Source organism: Aotus nancymaae, unplaced genomic scaffold (genome assembly GCF_030222135.1).
Source record: "Aotus nancymaae isolate 86718 unplaced genomic scaffold, 86718_ANA_hifiasm-v0.15.2.pri h1tg000006l, whole genome shotgun sequence".
Taxonomy (NCBI): domain Eukaryota; kingdom Metazoa; phylum Chordata; class Mammalia; order Primates; family Aotidae; genus Aotus; species Aotus nancymaae.
In genome coordinates, this window is record NW_026988417.1 from 51,428,937 (window position 1) to 51,454,496 (window position 25,560).

At 37.6% G+C, this 25,560-nt stretch overlaps 1 protein-coding gene across 2 annotated transcripts in view; it reads left to right on the plus strand.

Annotated features, from left to right (window-relative positions):
- Positions 1–25,560, plus strand: part of CEP135 (centrosomal protein 135) — an 83,033-nt gene that overhangs the window by 24,073 nt on the left and 33,400 nt on the right. For both annotated transcript variants that reach the window (XM_012441173.3, XM_012441174.3), the window contains exons 11-17: positions 1,729–1,952; positions 7,854–8,006; positions 9,253–9,405; positions 13,914–13,991; positions 19,311–19,462; positions 23,507–23,622; positions 23,696–23,850. In XM_012441173.3, coding sequence (XP_012296596.2) covers positions 1,729–1,952; positions 7,854–8,006; positions 9,253–9,405; positions 13,914–13,991; positions 19,311–19,462; positions 23,507–23,622; positions 23,696–23,850 — 1,031 coding nt within the window. The remainder of the gene's footprint in view (positions 1–1,728; positions 1,953–7,853; positions 8,007–9,252; positions 9,406–13,913; positions 13,992–19,310; positions 19,463–23,506; positions 23,623–23,695; positions 23,851–25,560) is intronic.

Genomic DNA, 25,560 nt, shown 5'->3' on the forward strand with positions numbered 1-25,560 from the left:
TAGCTGTCTCAGACTCTCATTTCCCTGTGTTTTGGGTGCATCCTTCTGCCAGATACTCAGCCATGGATGAGCCAAACAATTAGCCTTCTACACTTTTACACATGGGCAGCTGTTTGAGTGTGCACTAGGCACATTGAGAGCACTGTAAATTAGATGGTCCTGAACCTCAGCAGGACACTCAGTGCCATATCTTACATTATTTCTCTTAGCATTTGATCTTCCATTCTCCATGGGGAATATTTTGAATTGTCAGTAAACTTGTGAGTCCCATTACCCGCCTCATTCTGAGTAGATGATCCTACCTCCAGTTTTCCTAAAAGAAGGGACGCCATTGCAGGCATTCACTCAGTCCTCTGGCCTCAGATTAAAAACCTGTGCATCTTCTTCCTTCCTATTCAGTCAGGAGTGTCCCTCTTAGGAAAGACCAGTGGCTCCATCTATTCTCTGGGTCATAACTTCTCTGATTTTAAAAACCTTACAAATTAATGATCTCCTCTCCATAATTGTAATTTTGTACTGTTTTTTCCCGTTGGCATTCAGACATGCTTACTCTTCATCAATTTCTTGTTTTTTTTTTTTAATTTTTTTTCTTTTCTTTTTTTTTTGTTTTGTTTTTTTCTTTCATCCTATTGAGGAAAGTTCTTCACCAATTTCAATACAAAAACTTTGACTCATTCCTATCCAGCCACTCTTCTCTTCTCCTCATAGCTTCAGCATCTTGAAAGGTCATCCATACTTGCTGTTCTGCTTGATCACCCACTACCCCATAGCTCCTCAGTCCACTCCAGTTGGCTTCTGTTCCCACCTCTTCAACATAATTGCTCTTGTTAAAGTCATCATTCACCTCCGTTTTGCTAAATGCAGTGGATACTTTTCATTCGTTTGCTTATTTGACTGCATTTAACCCAGTTGGCCATTCTTTCCCACTCTCCTACTTTCTTTTTACCTCTCTGGTCATTCCTTCTTGGGACAAATTTGCCAATTCATCCTCGAGTTTGCACTGCACACTATCCTTTTGTAGGTTTTATCCTACTGCAGTTAGAATAGTTGTTCAGCCTTGGCTATGTTTTTCATACTTGTATCCTTAGCTAGTGCTGGGCATATAGTAAATGCTTAATACATATTTGTTGAATGAATGAAAGAAGAGATGGGAGTAAATCAGAATACCTCAGGAAAATCATTCCATGCCTCAGAGTTGCAATGAACATAAATTAAATTAGGTTCAACTATGTGAAATTGCCAGTATTTGGTTACTTTTGACTCACGAAGAGGCAATTTCTGTGGTAAAAGCTAATAATAATATTTATTTGAGTTATTTTACTCTCTTTGTATATGTGTATGCTGTTTTAAATTCAAGCTTAATGTTAAGTTTATATTATGATTGTTTATAGATATATTTTCTTTTAGTGCATTTTCAGATCCCGGGAAAGTACCATGTAGTAATTTATTGCTTCATTTTGTAGTACTGAGTAGTACCTACCTTATAATAAGACAAAAGCAGGGGCACTTGGACCTATTGGACTTTATTTAAACTTTTAATTTTTGCTTTTTTTAAATTTTTTCTTCTGAATATTTACCTCTTCAATAGATTTAGTACTTACAGGTGATACGTAGAACAGTTCATGATTTCTAGTATCTCTCATTCTAAAAGTTATTAATATAATTTACTTGACTAATCAACATTACATATGCAACACTGTTTTAAGAGTTAATCACTTTAATTTGCAGAAAGAGAACTTACTTTGGAAGTTGAGAGGATGAGACTAGAACATGGAATAAAACGTCGAGACAGGTCACCTTCTCGTTTAGATACATTTCTGAAAGGTATAGAAGAAGAACGAGATTATTATAAGAAAGAGCTAGAGAGACTCCAACATATAATACAGCGAAGATCTTGCTCTGCAAATTATAGCGCACGTGAAAAAAGTTCAATATTTAGAACACCAGAAAAGGTAATGTCCCTTTATAAGAGTAAGCGATAAGGCCAGAAAGCATCTTTTTGAATAAACTTAGCTGGTTTATTATTATATTAAATGTAACTTTATTCATTCTTGCTTTGAAAAAGTTCTGATTTTGATTTTTGTTTTCTTGCATGGCCTGTATTTTAGGAACGCAGCATTAATTAGGAAAATTACATAAGAACAAACTATAACATATTGATTACTGGAAATTAAGGAAGGGCTGAATAGCTGAGTTATAGAAGAAGTGTAGTGGCACTGGGCTTCCAGGACTCATTGTTGGATATTCTCTCTCTTTTTAGAGTTTACTTTCTTGTTTTTTTTCTGAGACAGTGTTTCACTCTTCATTGTCCAGGCTGGAGTGTAATGATGTGATCTCGGTTCACTGCAACCTCCACCTCCCAGGTTCAAGTGATTCTCCTGCCTCAGCCTCCCAAGTAGCCGGGATTACAAGTGCATGCCACCACACCCAGCTGATTTTTGTATTTGTAATAGAGATGGAGTTTCACCATGTTGACCAGACTAGTCTCAAACTCCTGACCTTGTGATCTGCCTACCTCGAGCTCCCAAAGTGCTGGGATTACAGATGTGAGCCACTGTGCCCAGGCATAGTTTGCTTTCTATATCAGCTGCATTTTCTCTCTCATAGCAGAGTGGTTTTATATGCATTGCGGACAACATGGTTTCATATCATTTCCAGCCTTGGACCAGTTAGGAAGGTGTGTTACGTTCTGCTGACCAAGCATCTTCTCTATTAACTGTGCTAGGGGAGATAGATAGAAATGACAAGTGGGTGCTGTGCAGATTGTTTTGTACAGATCGATTGTTTTGCAGATTTCTCTGCAACCATATTTGGAAATTGATGATCCAAAAATGTTCACTTTATGTCATTTTCTAGTTGCATCTCCTATTGTGTGTATTAAAGTTGACCATGATTCATGAGAGATTAAAATTTTAGGTCTTAATTATTTTTAGTGTTTTGTGAGTATCATTTGAGTTCTTCAGATATTCCTTCTTTTAAGCTTTGGAGTTCAGGAGTCTTGAAAGGCTTATGTGACTTTACTTTATCTACATACTAGGTAAAATTAGGGGAAATCTGGGAGTGGGGAATAGCCCATTAAAACTCAAAACATTTGGTTTCAGCCTTGGCTGAATTTGCCAGTCTGTCATGTTTTCCCTCAAGCTCTTGTGTCCATTGTCAAACAGTTTTGTCTTCTGATTAGACTTCATTTTTTAACCTCATAAGCTAATGGCTGAATTTTGATTTACAGTTGTCAGTATAAACACTATGCTATATTATCTATTATAAGAATGAGGCCAGGCATGATAGCTCACACTTGTAATTCCAGCACTTTGGGAGGCCAAGGCGGGAGGATCACTTGAGGCCAGGAGTTCAAGACTAGTCTGGTCAACTCAACGAGACTCCTTCTGTACAAAAGAAAAAGTAAAAAATTAGCTGAGCATAGTGTCAGGCACCTCTAGTACCACTTACTGGGAAGGCTAAGAGAAGGAGATTGCTTGAGTCCAGGAGTTCAAGGGTACAGTGATTTACAATCTCGCCACTGCATTCCAGCCTGGGCGACCAAAAAAAAAAAAAATTGGTGGAAAAATGCAAAAAATGCAGTATAAGTTATTAGTAATTTATATGTTGCTGAATTTTTTTTAAATTCCATATGTACTTAGGACTCAGGAAAAGTAAGTGACTGAATTGATCATTTTTGTTTTATAGGGGAATCTCCCACAAAATGATCAGTTTAATCAAGTATGATATACTAAGGAGATAAATATCTCAGAGCTTTTAACCAAAATATTTGATTCAGTTGCTCTGTGTTGGATTCACATTTGAAAGACAAGTGTGTGAGAGATATTGGTAAGGCACTAGTAAAATTAGGTGAAATTTTTCTCCCCCTCAACTTATTTACATTGTCGAAGTTATAATGGTACCTGGTGTAGACAAAGAATTTATTTTCTAGAGTTCAGAAAAGCAGGGTGTTCAGAGCATTTTAGAGTCCCAATAATAAACTGCAGGCATGATAGAGGATAGTGGGTAAATATATGAATGAAATAGGTGGAATGTAAGACAGTTGCGAGTACTGGGAACTAGGAAGTGCATTCCCCACCTAAAATTAGCTATTTTATTTTACTTTATTTATTTATTTATTGAGTCTGTCACCCAGGCTGGAGTGCAGTGGCACGATCTTGGCACACTGTAACCTCTGCCTCCTGGGCTCAAGCCATTTTTCCACCTTAACCTACTGAGTAGCTGGGACTATAGGCACATGCTACCATGCCTGGCTAATTTCTTTTTTTTTTGAAACAGGGTTTTGCCATATTGCCCAAGCTGTTCTCAAACACCTGATCTTAAATGATCTGCCTGCCTTGGCCTCCCAAAGTGCTGGGATTACTAATGTGAGCCATGGTGCCTGCCATAAAATTAGCTGTTTTAAACATGTTGAGGAACATTTGGTTGGCAAACAACAAAGACCATTCTACATCAGGATTTAGTACTAGCTGGGTTTTCAACCCCTGCTTTATGGCAAACTTTTAGGCACAGTTGGTTAGGATTGTAATAACTCAGAAAAAAATTGACACTTTTTAAAAAAAATTTTTTTTTTTTAAGACGAGGTTTCACCATGTTAGCCAGGTTGGTCTCGAACTCCTGACCTCAAGTGATCTGCCTGCCTCGGCCTCCAAGAGTGCTGGGATTACAGGCGTGAGCCACCGCGCCTGGCGACACTTTTTAATATCAATTCTCTATTGCCTGTGTAAGGTGGGTACTGTCCCCCTCACCTTGTATTCACCCTGGTTCCCACTGTGAGTTTTGAGTATGGTGTAGGCAGAAGTGCTTTGCAGTTGGAGCCTAACACAAGTTGCAGCTCCACAAACTGACTTTATGACAATGGAGAAGTTACCTAACTTCATGGAACCCTATTTCCCTCATTTACAGAGTGGGGAAAGTGACTACAACTTCTTGTAAAGACTAAATGAGATAATTTGTTGGTTTTATTTTTAATTGACAAATAATATGTTTATTTATAGAGTACAATTGGATGTTTTGATCTAGTATACATTATAGAAAGATTCAGTCTAGCCAATTAACATGTCTATTTCCTCATCAACTTACTGTTTTTTTGTGGTACGAATGTTAAAAATCTTTTAGCAATTTTGAAGTATACAATACGTTATTATTAACTGGTTACCATACAACGCAATAGGTTACTAAAACATTCCAGCCAGGTGTGGTGGCTCACTCCTGTAATGCCAGCACTTTGGGAGGCCAAGGCAGGTGGATCACGAGGTCAGGAGTTCGAGACCAGCCTGACCAACATGGTGAAACCCCATCTCTACTAAAAATACAAAAAAATTAGTTGGGCGTAGTGGTGCATGCCTGTAATTCCAGCTACTCAGGAGGCTCAGGCAGGAGAGTCATTTGAACTCAGGAGGTGGAGGTTGCAGTGAGCTGAGATCGCACTCCAGCCTGGGTGACAGAGTGAGACTCTGTCTCAAAGAAAAGAAAAATTCCTCCAGTCTAACTGAAACTTTATGCCCTTTAATCAATGAGATAATTTGTATAAGTATCCAGTGTAACACTTGGTTACCAGTGAATGGTTTCTTTCCTTATATTTGCTGGTTCAAAGCAAATCAGTTCTGGTAGAAAATTAGAGTCAGTCAAGAGATAAATACCGAGTGCCTGCTCTGAACGAGACATAGAATACAGAGAATACAGAGGTGAAGAAGACAGTTCCTATCCTTGCAGCCTTCAGCACACACGTGTGTGCATGTGCTTGTGTGTGTTTAGGGGACAGTGAATGGAGTAGTAAAGGGTGTTATTCACAATTATTATACATTAACAATAACAGAAATATGTACACCAGATATACTTAAAGAAGAGTTAGTTTCTGCTTAGGAAGTTCAGTCAATAAATGTTCACGGAACTCCTGTTTTACTGGGTACCATACTGGACACTGAAGAGGTAATGAAAAAGACCAGTTTCCTTCTGTGGCCCTCATAGAGCTTAAATTTTAGTAGTACAGACACACATGAAACACACGATCATGTAAACAACTTTATAACCTCATTTATAATGTGTTTATGAAGAAAGTACAAAAGAGATTAAAAAATACTGTAAGAGTATATAGAAGGAGATCTAAATTAGATTGAAGAATCTAGAAGAATTCATTGGAGAAAGTGACATTTAAGCTGAGACCTAAACAGTAATAAAAAAAATAGACTGTCAAATCTTTATTTATTGAGCTTTCCTTTTCTAGAATCTGTACAGACTCCTTTCTGGAAGATTATTTTGTTTTGCTTTGAGAGAAGGTCTCACTCTGTCCCTTAGGCTAGAGTGCAGTAGTGTGATCATAGCTCACCGTAACCTTGAACTCTTGGGCTCAAGTGATCCTCTTGCCTCAGTCTCCCAAGTAGCTAGAACTACAGATGTGTGCCACTATGCCTGGCAATTGTTTAGTTTTTTGCAGAGGCAAGGTCTCGCTCTTTTGCCTGGGCTGGTCTTGAACTCAAGAACTGGCCTCAAGCAGTCCTCCTGCCTTGGCCTCCCAGAGTGCTAGGATCACAAACATGAACCACCACACCTGGCCGAGACTTTTTAAATGTAGATATGGTTATGTTACACAGTTTCTTTTACGGTTACCTTGGTTAAGTCTCAAAATCCTAATCTGCTTTTGTACTATAAAACGTCTTGTCCTTTAAAGTGTTTAGATAACTAATCCTATCCATCGTGCCTTTGTTTTGCTTGTTTAACCAAGAGATTACTTATTTCCAAATGCAGGTGAGAGGAACCTCACAGATATCTATTATTTACCAAATCTATGTTGTATGTGATATTGGCACAACAGATATTGAATAATAAAGGCCAGGACTCTTTTCAGTGTGTCATATTATTAAATTAGCCCTGCTTGGCACATCTACATTTAGTACTTATAACATTAAGATACCATAGATCCCAAGTCTACATTTATTATCTTTTTTTTAAAATAGGAAAAAGACATACACATTTATTTACACGTGTGTGAGGAGAATCAGAATGCCCTCATCTTTATTTTCTACCACAGTGATGAAGACAGTGACTCTTTTGAATTGTACTAAATTGTGGGCATCTTTTGAATTGTACTAAATTGTAGAAATGTTGGAAGTAGTTGCTTATTCAGTGAATATTCTTAATATACACTGCCTGGTAGAAATATTTACATTCATTTGACTGTATAAATAGGCCTCCTATAGGTCTGAAGCTGAGACAGTTGGGAGTTGGTATACCTGGGGTATTAATTTAGATTCAGTCATAGAAAACACTGAGGAAGGTACTAGGCTGTTACAGTTACCTGTACTGGGTGAGCAGACACACAGATAACTTCCTGGCCCCTTCTCTGTAGAAGATAAACTAACTAGTGGCTCTAAAAAATTACCAGGCATCAGAATCGCTTTGATGGCTTGGTAAAATACAGTTACTTGGCTCTGCTCTGAAGTTTCTGACTGAGTAGGTCTGGGTTGGGCTCCAAGCTCCAAAATTTGCATGTCTAACAAGTTTTTAGATACTGCTGCTGCTTCTGGTCTGGGGATTACACTTTAAGTACCACTAGTATGAACAACTTTGTGAGAATAAAAGTTGAAGCATCTCATGGGATCTGATCAAGTCATACCATTGGTAGCTGAGTCTCTTCTGGGAACTTGAAGGCCAGGAAATTTGCCCCAGTACTGCCAGTACTCTCATCTGCTCTCATCATAGATTTTTAAAACTGTGTTCCTTAATTGCATTAAAGGCACTTGTGTTCTTTTTGTCTGGTAGCATCTTTCAGTCAGTGTCATCATCAGTATCCTGTGACAACCATGTAGTGATGATTATAACATGATAACTTTTGTTTTTTAATTCTATTTCAGGGTGATTACAATTCAGAAATTCATCAGATCACAAGAGAAAGAGATGAACTTCAACATATGCTAGAAAGATTTGAAAAATATATGGAGGATATACAGTGCAATGTTAAATTATTGACAGCAGAAAGAGATAAACTAAGTGTCTTATATAATGAAGTAAGAAACTTATTATAATTAAGCCAATAGATTGTATAGAACCAGTTAACTATAATGGAGCTGGTATATATCCTTCACATTACTATAATATATGGACCTGTGATATTGCCTCAGAATTAAAATTAGCAGTAGTAGTTTCTACTATCATCCTGTTTCTAAAACAGATATTTCTCTTATTTTTCATATTTATTCTTTCCCTTTTCTAGCCTATCTATGTATCAGATCAGTTAGAAAGTCTCCTTTTTTTTAAAACTACCTGGAACAGGTCTCAGCCTGACTCTGAGCCAAATTTATGCTTAGAATTCAGACGTGTGGGGAAATGTCTATCAAAACAGTGGGTAGCACCCACTATTTGCATATTTTGGCTATTTAGGACTTAGTCTGTAAATACTGTACTCTAGGAAGAGGGAATTGGTGTTCAGCTTGGCCCCATTAGCAAAGACGCAGTTGTTAGAGAGCAAGGTAAGTCTGAGCGAAGCATGGTGTCTGTCACTCATATTTATTCACATACCCATCTCCCATGAAATCCTGCTATTTTGAGAAGGGAAGGAGGCATGCAAGTTAAAAGGTCAAGTTGAAAGAGTCACTTTTTTGAGTTTTTTCGGGGGATTTTGCAGTGTCAATTGACCCACTTCTGGGCTTTCCCCATCGCTGGCTTACATTTCAGCTTTCTTGGGTCTGCCTAGTTAATTCTACTTGTCTGTCTGCTGTCTAGTTTCCAACATTTTGTGGCTGGTGCCTCCCTCGATCCCTTTGTCTTTTTTTATAATTCTTACTATTTTAATCCTTTTACTCTCATTTTGTTGGGATTTGGGAAGAGAGTGAAGGTAGCATGTGTTCAGTATGCCTTTTTAAACTGGGAACATAGCCAAAGTATTTTTTATCTGTATCTTTTACCAAAGTGCCCTTTTTTTTTTCTTTTTTTATACAGAGTCTTGCTCTGTCGCCAGACTGGAGTGCAGTGGCGCAATCTCATCTTGGCTCACTGCAACCTCCACCTCCTGGGTTCAAGCGATTCTTCCACCTCATCCTCCCGAGTAACTGGGACCTCAGGCACATGCCACCACAACCGGCTAATTTTTGTATTTTTAGTAAAGACGGGGTTTCACCATGTTGGCCAGGATGGTCTCGATCTCTTGACCTCATGATCTGCCCACCTCAGCATCCCAAAGTGCTAGGATTACAGGTGTGAGCCACTGCGCCCTGCCAAAGTGCCTTTTTGATTTATTTCTTTTAATTCTTTAAGGCTCAGGAAGAATTATCCACCCTAAGACAGGAATCCACCCAAACCACAACATCCCATAATATTGTTAGTCTTCTGGAAAAGGAAAAAGAACTTGCATTATCTGACTTAAGAAGAATTATGACAGAAAAGGAAGCTTTAAAAGAAAAATTAGAGGTAAGAAGATTGACATGTTTTTGAAAGGTAATTTGTTGAGAAGAAGAGGTATTTGTATACATTTTCCTGTGAAGTTACTATTCCAAATCCAGACCACTTTGTTTGTGTATGGCCTTGGGTTAAGAATGGATTTAGAAGAATATTTCATTGTTGATAAAGTGTTACTGGAATACCTTGCTCGATTGTTTATGTATTATCTGTAGCTTCTTTTGTAGTATGACCCAGAAAACCTAAAATATATACTGTCTGGTTTTTTAAAAAGTTTGCCAATCCCTGAACTTAATAGGAAGTTTCTCATATGGGAAGACATTATCTTTGTTTGTTTGTTAGTTTTTTGGTAACAGCTTTATGGAGATATTCACACACTATATAATTCACTCACTTAAAGTATACCAATTCATTGGTTTTGACTTACAATGGGATTACATTCCAGTAAACCCATTGTAAGTAAAAAATGTAATGGGAAGGGAATGCATTTAATACCCCAATAAACCCATTGTAAAGTCTTACATTGAAAAATCTTAAGCCATTGTTAAGTCTACATGCTCCTTAACTTATACAGGGGTTATGTCCTGATAAACCCTGTAAACCAGAGACTAGCTGTATACTCACAGACTTGTGTAACTAACCATCACCACAGTCAATTTTAGAGCATTTTCATTACCACAAAAAGAAACTCTGAAACACAGTAGCCTCACTCCCCATTTCTGCCATCCCCCTCAGCCATAGCTGTCTCTATGGATTTGCCTACTCCGGACATTTCATATAAATTGAATCATTCAATATGTGATTTTTAAATGTCGGACTTCTCTCATTAGCATAATGTTTTCAAGATTCATCCATAAATAATGTTGCTAGGAACTTATATACAGCTTTTTGTGTGGATATATATTTTCATTTCTCTTTGATATATTCCTGGTCATATGATAAGTCAGTCTTTAACCACTGCAACCAAGCTGTTTTTATTCCAACCAGTAGTGAATAAAGTTTCTAATTTCTACATGTTCTCCCCAATACTTGGTACTATATACTTTTATATTACAGTCATTCTGGTGGGTGTGAAGTAGTCTCCATTGTTGCTTTTTTTTTTTGAGCTTGTTTCGCTCTTGTTGCTCTGGCTAGAGTACAATGGCGCAATCTTGGCTCACTGCAACCTCTGCCTCCCGGGTTCAAGCAATTCTCCTGCTGCAGCCTTCCAAGTCACTGGCATTACAAGCATGCCCCACCAAGGCCAGCTAATTTTGTAATTTTAGTAGAGATGGGGTTTCACCATGTTGGCCAGGCTGGTCTCCTACTCCAGACCTCAGGTGATCTGCCGGCCTCGGCCTCCCAAAGTGCTGGGATTACAGGTGTGAGCCACTGCGCCCGGCCCTCCATTGTGGCTTTGATTTGCATTGCCTTGGAGCTAATGATGTTGAGCATCTTTTCATATTCTCATTGGCCATTTTTATATCCTTTTTTAGAGAAACGTCTGCTCAGATTCTTTGCCCATTTTTAAATTGAATTGTCTCATTGAGTTGTAACATTCTTTATATATTCTAGATACAGCCCTTGTCAGATATGTGATTTGCAAATACTTTCATTCTGTGGGTCATTTTTCACTTTCTCAGTGATGTCTTTGAAAAACAAAATTTTTTAATTTGGATGAAGTCCAATTTATCTATTTTTTTCTTTTGTTGCTTATACATTTGGTGCCATATCTAGGGTCAGTACTTTATAGTTTCTTTTATAATCTTCAAAAATATAAGTATATTAATAATATAAAGCACTTAACAATAATTAGCACATTATAAGTACTAAATTCTATTATTATAGAGTCCATAGTTTACTTGCAATCAATATTATTGAATTAATGCTTTGAAAGTAGCAGCTAAAATTAGAAATAAAAACATTTTAGCATTATAAGCATAGTCTTGATGTCACAATGTTCAGTTAAAATTTCACCCTAAATATAACAGTTTAAGAATACTTTTAATTGGAATCTTTTGGAATACTGCCTTCCAGAAAGCATTTTCTTATAAAAATAAGTGTTAGAATTGCCAAATGGGAAACTTCTGTGCAGTATGGCAGCATTCAGCACAAGCTACTGACTTATCCTTTTCCATATCTTTTGAAATGACCAAAGAATGTAAAAATAGGATTTTTAAAATGCAGTAGTACTGAAAGCTTGGAAAAAAACAACATTCATATTACCAGAATCCTTCTGGGTTACAGGAGGCAGGATTTTGTGAGTTTACAACAGATCTTTTACTTAAAAATGTAACTAATCTCAATCCTTAAACCTCTTCCAATGTTTCCCATTATTCCACTGTCTAACCGGTTGTCAAATCCAAGCATCATCTATCACTAAGAGCTCCCTGAAAGCTCATATCTATCTCTCAGTTACCAAGTCCTATAAGTGCTATCTATCTCTTGAATAATATTTAGCATGTATTAAGCCCTTCCCGTGTGAGAGGCTTTGTTCTATTAAGTGCTTTTTACATGGGTTGTCTTAGTAAATCTTCACAATAGCCTTTTTTTTGAGGGGTGGTCTCGCTCTGATTTGTTGCCCAGGCTGGACTGCAGTGGCTCGATCCTGGGTCAGTGCAGTCTCCGCCTCCTGGGTTCAAGTGATTTAGTAGAGACAGGGTTTCATCATGTTGGCTAGCTTGGTCTAACTCCTGACCTCAGGTGATCCGCCCACCTTGGCCTCCCAAAGTGCTAGAATTACAGGCATGAGCCTCTGCACCCAGCCTGTAATAGCCTTTTTTTTTTTTTTTTTTGAGACAGAGTTTCACTCTTGTCACCCAGGCTGGAGTGCAGTGACTCGATCTCAGCTCACTGCAACCTCTGCCTTCCAGGTTAAAGCAGTTGTCCTGCCTCAGCCTCCCAAGTAGCTGGGATTACAGGCATCCGCCACCATGCCCTGCTACTTTTTGTATTTTTAGTAGAGACAGGGGTTTCATCATGTTTGCCAGGCTGATCTCCAACGCCTGACCTCAGGTGATCCACCCGCCTCAGCCTCCCAAAGTGCTGGAATTATAGGCATTAGCCACCTTGCCCAGCTGTATTCAGTCGGTACTGCTTACAGATGAGATCTCAGTTACAGTGAGTTTAAATAACTTGCCCAAGGTCACCCAGCTATGAGTTGCAAGAATCTGGCTTCTGGGCTCATGTTACTTTTCTCTTGAATTTGTTTACTTCTTTCCATTCCCCTGCTTCCATCCTGGTCTGGTCATTGTTCTCTCTCACCTGCATTATTGTATTAATGGTCCCTGTTCTAATCTTGACTCTCTCAAAACTGTATTTTACACTGAAGTCAGAATTATCTTTCAAAGATATTAATCTGATCATATCACTTCCTATTTAAAATCCATTAATTGTTTTTGAGGACTTCAGTGATTGGCCCTTGCCTACCTCAAGGTCTAGCTTCTTTCCCCTAAACTCGTCTACCCTGTTCACAAGACTCCAAGCTTAATGGACTTTTTCTTGCCTCCAACCTTCTACATAGACTATCGAAAGATTCCTTCACACCTTCCAATATTCTTGTCCAGCTAATTTCCATTTATCCTTTAGGTCCAGGTCAAACATCATGTCTTTTGATAGGAAATGAACCCTAGAATCTGGATTCCCTTTTGATATTTTGGCATAAAGTTCCTTTTCCTAGCAGAATATTCATGGATTTTATTTTGAACTCTTACTTAGGTTTTGTCTTTTCTACTGGGCTCCAGTATCTGTGATGTCAGAGATTTTATCTACTTTACTCACTACTGTATTCCTGATACCTTACTTGGTGCTTGGTATAGAGTATATCCTCAATACTAGTTGAGTGATTTCATAAATACATACAGTACAGTGACTCGACCAAATGTGTTGATGAAACATCAGATGTGTCTGTTTCTTTTTAATGAATAACATGGATGGAAATATGAATCCATGCTAGAAAAACTCTCAGTAAACACCAAATTGTATTGTTTATTTTAGACTTGGCAGCAGTAAGTTGGGTAAAGTTACAGAAAAATAGTCCCTGTGTTTATACTGTTGACCAGCCCCTTATTCAAACTCGCATCTCTTACATGGCCCTGTAGTATTCTGTTTCCTGTGTCTTTCTAATCTAGTCTTGTCTTCCTTTGCATTCTGTTTCTCTTACATCTCTTCCTGTGAGGGCATACTCCTGAGCTTTTTATTTAACCTGCTGGTTTTGTCCTTTTATAGTTGTGCTATTATGGATTAATCTGTATAAATCTTTATAAATGAATCCTTACCAATCTGTGTCTTCTATTACAATCACACATGGAGGTAAAGAGTGTAAAAGATGAGAAACCTATTGTGCCTTTTTTAACCAAAAACATCACTTTTGTAAAACATCTAATGACTTTCTTTAGAAAGTAATGTCTTACTTTCTAAAACATTTCTGTGTTTTATGAAAGGACAAATACAACATAATAGAACTGTAGACATGCATTGCTTACTGTGATGGTTTTGTTTTGTTATCTGATACAAATGAACATTTTAACATTCTTTTTCAGCATATTGAGGAAATGGATCTTTATGGAAAATCAGAATTAGAGAAAACTATTGAACATTTGACATGTGTTAATCATCAGGTAATGTATCAAACTGGATTTGGGGTATATTGTGTTCTATAAATAACTATGTCAATTACAGTTTTAATATGCTATTTTTAAGTTTTTATTTTTATTTTTTATTTATTTTTATTTTTTGAGATGGAGTTTTGCTCTTGTTGCCCAGGTTGGAGTGCAGTGGCGTGATCTCAGCTCACTGTAAGCTCCGCCTCCCAGGTTCAAGCGATTCTCCTGCCTCAGCCTCTCGAGTAGCTGGGACTATAGTCGCCTGCTACCATGGCCAGCTGATTTTTTTTTTGTATTTTTAGTAGAGACGGGGTTTCACCATGTTGGCCAGGCTGGTCTCCAACTCCTGACCTCATGATGTGTCTGCCTCAGCCTCACAACATGCTGGGATTACAAGTATGAGCCACCATGCCCAGCCTAATACACTGTTTTATACAATTATAATAGCTGGGGATGGTGGTGCGAACCTGTAGTCCCAGCTACTTGGGAGACTGAGGTGGGAGGATCACTGGAGCCCAAGAGTTAGAGGCTGCAGTGAGCCATGATGATGCTGCTGCACTCCAGCCTGGGCAACAGAGCAAGACTACAACTCCTTACAAAAAAATTACAAAATAGTATGCTAGAAAAGTTGTATAACAGCAGTTAGGAGTGTATACTCTGAAAGCTGATTATTTGGGTTCAGATCTATCTTTGTCTCCTATTACCTGTTGGCAAATTACTTCACCTTTCTGTTCCCTGATTTTTTTATTTGTAAAATAAGAATAGTATTAGTACTTACTTCTTAGGGTTTTGTGAAAATTAAATTAGTTAATACATATAAAGAACTTAGAAGCATTCCTGGTACATTGTAAGCTCTTAGTAGGTATTAGCTATGATTATTGCTATTTTACTCTTAATAAAAAATCATAGGCCAGGCATGGTGGCTCATGCCTATAATCCCTGCACTTTGGGAGGCCAAGATGAGGCAGGTGGATCAATTGAGCCCAGGAGTTTAAGACCAGCCTGGTTAAGACCAGATAGGTCTTACCCATCTCTGCAAAAAATTTACAAATTGGCTAGGCATGGTGGCATGTACCTGTGGTCCCAGCTAGTTGGGAGGATGAAGTAAGAGGATCACTGGAACCCAGGAGTTCAAGACTGCAGTGAGTTGTGATCACACCACTGCATTCCAGTCTGCGTGACAGAGCAAGACCCTGTCTCTTAAAAAAGAAAAAAAAAATCGTATAATACAGACATAGAGTAAAAAGAGAAATTTACTTCCATTTTTTATTACTCTCTCTAGAGATAGGATTTTTTAACAATTTGGTATATTTTTGTTTTTATAATTTCAACTTTTATTTTAGATTCAGGGGTACATGTGGGGTTTGTTATATGGGTATACTGTGTGATGCTATACAATTGATCCCATCACCCATGTAGTGAGCATTGTACCCAATAGTTTGTCAACCTTTGATGTGTTTTGTTTTAGCTAGTTTCTATTACTAAGCCTTCACTGTTTTAATTTATTTGCCTTCTATTTCTGTCATCTGGATTGGTTGATTTGTCACCTCATCCTGGACTATATTTTCCTGTATCTTTGTATGCCTGGTAATTTAATTTTAGATTGGATGTCAACCATTGTGAATCTTACCTTCTTGATTATTAGATAGTTTGTATTACTGTAAATACTCGAGGTTTGTTCTGGGATACAGTTAAATTACATGGAAGTAGCCTGATCCTTTAGTCTTGCCTTTAAGCTTTCTTAGGTGGGATCGAAGTAGCACTTAGTCTTGGACTAATTTTGTTTCACTACTGAGATAAAACCCTTTTGCGTATGCTACCTGTTGCACTATGAATTATGAGGTTTTCAAATGACCGATGGGCACAGGAACTTTTCCTGGCCCTGCATGAGCTCTGAGTATTCCGTCTAATTCATTCATGATTGTTTCCCTGGCCTTGGGTAGTTTTCTCTGTGCTGAGCTCTACTCAGCCAAAGACTCAAAGGGTACCCTTTATAGATCTATGGAGCTCTCACTCTTTGCACCTCTCCTCTAGTATCTGTCCTGCAAACTTGAGGTGCCTTGGCCTTCTTTGACTCTGATGTCTGTCTTCTGAACTTAGGGCAGACCACTGGGTTCCGTGTGGATTCCTTTCTCTGGGCCACAGTCTGGAAATTCTCTAAGCAATAAGCTGGAGCAAGTGTAAAGCTCATCACATTTGTTTCCTGTCTCTCAGAAGTCACTGGTCATCATTGCCTGATGCGTAGTGTCCTGAAAACCATTGTTTCATGTATTTCATCCAACTTTTTAGTTATTTCAGGCAGGAGAGTAAATCTGGTCCCTATCACTCCAGCTTGACCAGAAGCTAAAAACGGTAATTAATAAACTGGAAAATACATCTGAAGAAAGTATTAGAAGTCATTGGAAAGAAACTCAGAAAGTTAAAATGTTGGAGAATAGGGTGAGAAGATCTAATATGCTGACTAATACTTAGAGCTCAAGGAGGATATAATAGAATGTGGGAAAGGCAGTATTTGAAGAGATAATGATTGATGATTTTCTAGATATGAAAACACAGGAACCCTCTGATTTAAAATGAACTTCAAAAGCATGACAAATCCCAAACAAGATAAATAAAAAGAAAATGCATACAATTTTGGTAGTCATGAATAATACAAGATATCTATGGATACATTTACAGAATCTTCATAGGAAACATTATGCAACCATATTGAAAGTCGTTAAAGAAAGCCTAAATAAGTGGAGGATTTTATCAGGTTTATTAAAAAGATTATAAAAATAACATAAATTTTCCCGAACTTGGATCTATAGAGTTGAAGTAGCTCCAGTTGAAATCCCAGGAAGGTTTTGTGGGGGCGAGGGGGAGTAATTGACAATAGATCTTAAAATTTATGTGGAAGCAAAAAGCCAAGCATCACATAGAAAGTTTAAAGAACAACATGGTGCTAGACTTGTCCTCCCAGATGTGAAGCCTTCAGAGTCATAGTAAGACATAATAGGCCAGGTGTGGTGGCTCACACCTGTAATCCTAGCACTTTAGGAGGCTGAGGTGGGAGGATCACTTGAGGTTAGGAGTTCAAGATCGGCCTGGCCAACATGGTGAAACTTCATCTCTACTAAAAATACAGAAATTAGCCAGGCAAGGTGGCATGCACCTGTAGTCCCAGCTACTTGGGAGGCAGAGGCAAGAGAATCACTTGAACCATGGAGGTAGAGGTTGCAGTGAGCTGAGATCGTGCCACTGCACTACAGCCTGGGCGACAGAACGAGACTCTGTCTCAAAAGCAAAAAACAAGCAAAAACCCTATGAGCCAACAGTTCCCTTTCTGTATATGTACTGTTGATGGAGCTCAGCAAAATATGATCTCCAGGGCATATGCAGCTTCCAGTCTGTTTTTGCATCACGGCTTTGCTAGTTTATTTACATATTGTCTGTGGCTGCTTTTGTGATATGATGGAGTTGTGGTAGGGCTGAGAAAACTGCCTTTTTTCTTGTAGATTTTTTTTCCTTAGTTAGTAATCGACTTTGTTTTGGTTTGCTTTGCTTTTTGTTACCTGGTTTTCCTTGAACCTATTGCTAAATTTTGTCAGAGTTCCAATGTCTCTGACTTATGCCTTTAAATATGTTTTTAACGTGAAAACACTAGTTTGAGTTTTTTCATCTAAAAACCTCACTTTCTGAGCTGTGTATTCTTATTCCTGTACTGTCTTTTTAGCAATTCTTTCATAGGGAGGGGAGATAAAATATGTGTGGTCAGTCCACACTTTTAACTGGAAGACTTACATTTATTACTAATATTTGTTTTAAAATTTAAATATAGGTCATTTTTCCATCTAGAATTTATTTTTTATGTAAAATAAAGAAGAAATCCTGCTCCGTTTTTTTCTCGAGTGGTTTGTCCCTACACTTATTTATTTATTTTAAAGAATCAGAACCTTGCTCTGCTGCCTAGGCAGAAGTGCTGTTGTATGATCATAGCTCACTGCTGCCTCTAACTCTGAGGCTCAAGTGATCCTCCTACCTCAGCCTCCCTAGTAGCTAGGACTCCAGGTATACCACCATGCCCGACTGATTTTTTAAAACGTTGTAGAGACAGAATCTTACGATGTTTCCCAGGCTGGTCTCAGACTCCTGACCTCAAGCAATCCTTCTGACCTCAAGTGATCCTCTTGCATTGGCCTCCCAAAGTACTAGGATTACAGGAGTGAGCTACCACACCCAGCTCCCTACTCATTTTTTTAAGTTTATCCTTTTTCCTACTTCCCAAAAACTTGCTGTCTTTTCTAAATTTATATCTGTACGTGATGTTTTTCACTGTTTTCACTTTCATATGTTTGCTTGTGCATTTGTATGTGAAATCTTCATTGTTTTAATTGTAACTTTTTTTTTTTTTTGGAGACAGAGTCTCACTCTGTCACCCGGGCTGGAGTGCAGTGTTCCGATCTCAGCTCACTGCAACCTCTGTCTCCCAGGTTCAAGTGATTCTCCTGCCTCAGCCTCCCTAGTAGCTGGGACTGCAGGTGCACGCCACCACACGTGGCTAATTTTTTGTAGTTTTTTAGTAGAGATGGGGTTTCACCATATTAGCCAGGATGGTCTCAATCTCTTGATCTCGTGATCCACCCACCTCGGCCTCTCATATAATAACTTTATCATTTGTTTTGATATCTTATAAAGCAAGTATACTTGTATTTTTTCCAAAAAGATTTTTGTTTTTTCTTTTTTTTTTGTAAATGAATTAAGAACCAAATCTAGGCCATTCTCCTTTTAAAAAAGGATCTATCAGTATTTTTACTGGAATTCCACTGAATTTACTATTATTTGAGGAAAGTTTAATACGTTTATAATATTGTGCTCCCATCAAGAAACATCATGTGCCGTTACATTATGTCAGGTTATGTTCTGTGCTCTTCAGGAAAATTACTCTGTTTCTTCGCATAAATTTTGCCCACTTTGTGTTTGAGTTACAATGTTTTGTGCTGTTTTTTTTTTTCCCCCTCAATTCAGTCCTATTTACTTATTGTGTTTTAGAAATTCCTCAAAATTTTCACTCTGCTAGTGGTTTCCCTTCTGGTGTTTCATTGCTGTTATAGATATATTCTTTTTTCTTTTTGCTTTTTATTTTTTGTTTGTATCTTTAATAGTAGTGAGGAGAGAGAAATTTTATGCTCTTTCTGACTCCTAGAACCTAAACTGTACACATGACTTATAAAGTTTTTTTAAAAGTAAATATATTTTCTTAGTTTTCTTCCAGAAATATTATTAGAGTGCCTAAGAAAAATATAATTAATATATTAAGATATATACCTATTATTTTTTAAATTTAAATTATAGCTTGAAAGCGAAAAATATGAATTAAAATCTAAAGTGTTAATAATGAAAGAAACAATAGAGTCGTTAGAGAACAAATTAAAAGTCCAAGCTCAAAAATTTAGCCATGTGGCTGGTGACTCATCTCATCAGAAAACGGAGGTGAACTCACTTAGGTAAGTCTGTTCAACATTTTCTAATTTCATTTCTGGCAATGTGTTTGTGGTTATATAAAGTTTATAACCAGGGCATTTTTGACTGGACCTTTGTGCCATAGTTTTGGAAGTTGGTTTGCAGCAGACTCACCTGGGAGCTTTCGAAAAGTATGAATTTAGGGAGCTGATTTCTGGAGGTTCTAATTCACTGAGAATCTACTGGGGTAGGTTTCGGGTATCTGTATTTTTCAAAAGAAATTTCACAGATTAATATGATTGCAGGCAAGGTTTTTCAACCTCCTTCCTTTTGAAATCCTCTTAAATACTTCAGATCATTTGTATTCCATAGTGTAAGATTGCTGAAAATTACAGAATTGTTTATTACCTATGTCATTTTCTTTCTCTTTCTTGCCTCTTTCAAAGAAATGTAAAGTCAGAGAATTTATCTATTTTTAACCTTTTCTGACTTAGAAATTTTTAAGTAGGGAGGTGAGACATATGACTAGTATTCCTTTTAGGAAGCTAACTCTGGTGGAAATACGGAACATGGATTTGAAATCTTAGAGACTGATGGCAAATAAAGACCGAGGATCTGGACTGAAGCAGTGGTAATAAACTCAGAGAACAGAGATCAAATTTAAGAAATGCTTCTTACATAAAATCAAAAGGTTTGGATAATTAATATGGGGCTGAGAAATACAATAAGTAGAAGATTTACCTTAGCATATTGGGTTATTAGTCATTAATTAATTAAGAATACAGAAGACTCAAGGAAACAAAAGACAAACGAAGCTTTTTTCTGGTCAGGGTAGCTGCAATAAGTAAAAGGATACTGAAGGTCGGAAGAAGGGGACCACTCTGAAGAGTCTGAGGAAATACCTCTCTAATTACATTTGCAGTCAGAATTAGAAAAAGATTTTCACATGTCAGTAAGACGTTATATCTGTGAAACAGTCATGAAACAGTGACAACTGGGGATCAGAAAGGATTATAATAATGACACTTTTAAAAAAAGATTAACAAATTAAAACTGAAAAGTTAATGAATGGCATTGGATATTGCAGAAACGTCAGTTGGTGAAATAGAAAACAAACTAATGAAAGTCACCCCAGAACTCCAAAAAACAAAAAGAAATGATGAGAAAAAAGACATAGATCCAATATACAAAAAACTAGGAATCACAAAAGTTTACAGTAAACAGAGTGAATGTGAGAATCAAAGGAATTAGGAAAAGAAAGGTCTGAGGCTGTAGTTCATAAGGGTTCTGATTAGCTAATGACTTAATGAAATAAGACCAAGAGCTGGCTGTGTCTAGTTAATTAAGGAATACTACATTAGTAACTCATAAAGAGCATCTCCAGTTTTGCTCTTTTGCTTTTTTGACTATAGTTTTGATAGGTTAGACCTCAGGAAGATCTAAAGTAGATACTGCTTTTTTCTTTTCTTTTTTATTCAAGAGGAGAGCCAAATGGACTAGTATCTCCTCTGGCTCATGTCTGGATTCAGCTCCAAAGTACAGATAACATGGTATATTCTTGTCATCCAGAATTTCACTTTTGTGTCCAGCTGACTGGATCTAGCATTTAATCCATTTTTGCTTTTCCTTGAGATTGTAGCTGAAACACCTTTTTCCCTCACACGCGGCTTTTTCCAGTCTTAGAAGGCAGAACTCTCATTGCCCTCTCTTGGATAACCTAGGCTATAGCTCCTTTGGAGTTCTATTTCTTGTACTAATACTAATATCCTTTTCTCTTGTGAACTCAGTCTACCTCTTCCTTCACCTAGGAGTAATTCAGTCACTGTGCCATTGTGAGAATTTTTGTCTACCTTTCTACCAGGTTACCTTATATAACCTGGGGATATGGCATTATTTCATAAATTTGTTTTGCTCTAACAGAGAAATATGACTTGTCTCTCAGGAAAGTGTATATCAATCATATTCTCTGTATCAGTAAGTATTGTTAGAACCATGAGTTGAAACCATCGAATCCAAGTCCAAAGCAAAACCAAAGACAAACCATAATAGCCAGCACTCTTGGGAAGCAAAATCATGTTATCCGAACCTCTTGCCACTTTCAACATGATTAATAGAGCTCTTATTACCCCTTTGATGACATCACATTCTCTTTTCCTTGACATAAAGACATTTAAGAAGCTGAGACTTAGGGCCGGGCATGGTGTCTCATGCCTGTAATATCAACACTTTGGGAGGCCAAGGTGGGAGGATTACTTGAGCCCAAGAATTCAAGAGCAGCCTGGGCAACATGGGGATATCTCATCTCTGCAAAAAATAGAAAAATTAGCCTTTGGGAGGCCAAGGTGGGAGGATTACTTGAGCCCAAGAATTCAAGAGCAGCCTGGGCAACATGGGGATATCTCATCTCTGCAAAAAATAGAAAAATTAGCCAAGCATGTTAGCATGTACCTATATCCCCAGCTACCTGAGAGACTGAGGCAGGAGGATTGCTTGAACCTAGGAGTTCAAGGCTACAGTGAGCTGTTATCATGCCACTCTACTCCAGCCTGGGCGACAGAGTGAGACTGTCTCAGGCAGGTAAGGCATATGTTCCTTTCCATTTCCCTGAGGTACCTATCTTCTTTTTCCTTTCCTGCGTCAAGCTTTTTTCACCAAATTACCAACAAACAGACTTTTCTGTATCAACCATAATCTTTAATTCTCCAAATAGAGAATCTTTTGTCTAGGTTCTTTGTCTATTGTCAGAGGACATAATATAAAATCTCATTTTTAACCATGTCTTAAATTATTGTCATTCCCTTTAATTGCGTCGTTTGATGAGATCTGGCATTTTATACCCCGAATCAAAGCTACATAATACTGTAAGAAAGCTTCTGTCTACCCAGGAAGGATAGTTTCCCAGAGCATGCTAGCCAGTCTTTAGAGCTGAGGTCAACAGTCTTTTTTTTGTAAATAGACAAGAGTCAATATTTTAGATCAAACTTATCCAACCCACCGTATTTCGTTGTTATTCTGTTTTGTTTTGTTTTGTTTTAGGCTTTCAGCAGCCTGAAGTCATGGTTTTTAGTTTCTGTCTCTAGTAATAAGCAAAAAAGAGGGATGAGAAAGACTTTACTGGCCCAACCAGAAACAGAACCTAAGAACCCATGACTGTATTACTCCCTTAGACACCCTGAGACTATGCAGGCTACATAGTTTATGCCACACCTACTTAACACTGCCTTTGTAGCCTGAAAGTAGCCCCAGACAGTATATAAAATGAAGTAGTGTGGTTGTGTTCTAATACTTCATTATAGACACTGAATATTTGGATTTCATATAATTTTCATATGTCACAAAATAATAATTTTCTCTTGAAAAAATTTTTTCGTAATTTAAGCATGTAAAAACCATTCATACTACTCAGGCCTTACAGAAATTGCCATCCGGCTGTAGTTTGTCAACCCCTGCTCAAGGAAAAATTTTTTCCAGCCCAGTTGGACAACTCGCTTTTCTCAATCAACCCCTAGTAAACATCCTTATGCCTCACAACTGCCAGCTATGAGGCTCTAAACAGTGAGAATCCTGCAGCTGAAAATACTGTCAGACTGTCTTCAATTCACCTTAATCTTTATCTGTGTATGTTCAAAACCAGAAGGTATACTCTTATCTAGGATCAAATAAATGCTGTAGCAGATTTTCCTGGAAATTACCCATAAACTCTAGCCAATATATATTAGTTGTTTTACTAGGATTTCTTTAGATGTATTCAGAAAACCAAATGTAGTCTCCCATGGGAAGTATTTATTTGTTAAGGTAATTGATAACCATTTTATTTTACTTTACTTATTTTTGAGACAGGGTCTCACTCTGTCAGGCTGGAGTGCAGTGGCACAATCATGGAAGACGGAACCATTTTGAAGAAGATTGGTAGACAGCAGGAAATAATAATATATAATGCCATTGATTATACTGGAAGAGCTTTAATATAAAAAATAACAGAAACTTTAAAAATAAGACCTCAAAATATTTTTAAGACATCTCGTTTTTTTAAAGTGTTTCTACGAGCGATAAAGAATACCATTTGTTTTTGTCCACTGATTCTTTAGGATGGTGAATGAGCAGCTACAACGGTCACTTGATGACTGTCAGCACCGACTTTCCATAAAAAGGAGTGAACTTGACTCAACCCAAGCACAAATTAAAATACTGGAGGAAAAAATAGGTAAATGTTTTAAAATTTTCTTTCTGCAAATCCTAATATACTTTGTCTAACAAACATTTCTTTTCATTTATAGATGAACTAAACCTTAAGATGACTTCACAGGATGAGGAGGCTCATGTAATGAAAAAGACCATTGGTATTATTGATAAAGAAAAAGACTTTCTCCAGGATACTGTAGATGAGAAGACAGAAAAGATCGCAAATTTGCAAGAAAACCTAGCTAATAAAGTATGTGATTGTTTTATATAATTTTCCAGCATCCAAACAGAAAAGGTTATTTTGTTTGTTTGTTTTTGAGATGGGCTCTCACTCTGTCGCCCAGGCTGGAGTGCAGTGGCATGATCACAGCTCACTGTAGCCTCTACCTCTTGGGCTCAAGCGATCCTCCCACCTCAGCCTCCCAAGTAGCTGGAACTATAGGCGTATGCCACTCTGCCTGGCTAATTTAAAAAAAAAAAATTTGTGGAGATGGGGTCTTACTATGTTGCCCAAGATAATCTCAAACTCCTGGACTCAAGCAGTCCTCCCACCTTGACCTCCCAAAGTATTGGAATTATACGCATGAGCCACTACTCTTGGCTAGAAAAGATTATTTTATTTTCATATATGCATTTCTTTTTTTAAAAAGGTTTATTGACTTTTGGTCTAGTGTGGTGGTTCATACCTATAATCCCAGCACTATGGTAGGCCAAGGCAGGAGGATTGCTTGAGCTCAGGAGTTCAAGACAAGCCTGGGCTACATGGTGAGACTCCATCTCTATCAAAAATAAAAAAAATTAGCCAAGCATGGTGGTGTACACCAGCTCTCAGGAGGCCGAGGTGGAAAGATCACTTGAGCCCAGAGGCAGAGGTTGCACTGAGCTGAGATCATGCCACTGCACTCCTGCCTGGTGACACAGCAGGATCCTGCCTCAAAAAAAAAAAAAATTAAATACATAAAAATTTATGTACTTTTATTGGTACATATGAGATATACATATTTTTGGGTTACATATAATAATTTGAGACATATAATCAAATCAGGGTAATTGGGATATTTATCACTTTATTTTTTTCTTTATGCTAGGAATATTTGAATTATTCTTTTCTAGCTGTTTTGAAATGTACGCTGGATTAGTGTTAACTAGTGTCACCCTATTGATATCTTATCGAATACCAGGTCTTATTTCTTCTAAGCATATATTTGGTGCCCATTAATTAACCTCTCTTCACGTCTCCTCCCTCTTCCTTTTACTGGTCTTTGGTAACCACCAGTCTGTTCCCTGTCTTCATGAGATCCACTTTTTAGCACCCACATTTGAGTGAGAACAAGCAATGTTTGTCTTTCTGTGCTTGACACGTTTCACTTAACATAATGATGTCCAGTTCCATCCACGTTGCTGCAAACGGCAGCATTTCATTCATTTTCATGGCTGAATAATATTTCCTGTTTATGTATACCAGGGGCAGATATTTCTTTGATATATTGATTTCCTCTCTTTCAGATGTTTACTCAGTAGTGGAATTTCGGGATTGTATGGTAATTCTGTTTTTAGTTTTTTGAGGAACCGTCATACACTATTTTCCATAGTGACTATACGAATTTACATTCCCACCAGCAGTGTACAAGAGTTCCCATTTCTCCACATCTTCGCCAGCATCTGTTATTCCCCATCTTTTTGGTAAAAGCTATTCTAACTGGGGTGAGATGATATCTCATTGTGGCTTTAATTTGCATTTCTCTGATAATTAGTCATGTTGAGCATTTTTTCACATGCTTTATGGCCATTTGTATGCTTTCTTTTGATAACTGTCTATGAAAATCTTTTGCCCGTTTTTAAATTAGATTATTCAGAGTTTTTTTTGCTATTGAGTTGTTTGAGCTTCTTGTATGTTCTTGATTATTAATCCCTTGTCAAATAGATAGTTTGCAAATATTTTCTCCCATTCTGTGGGTTG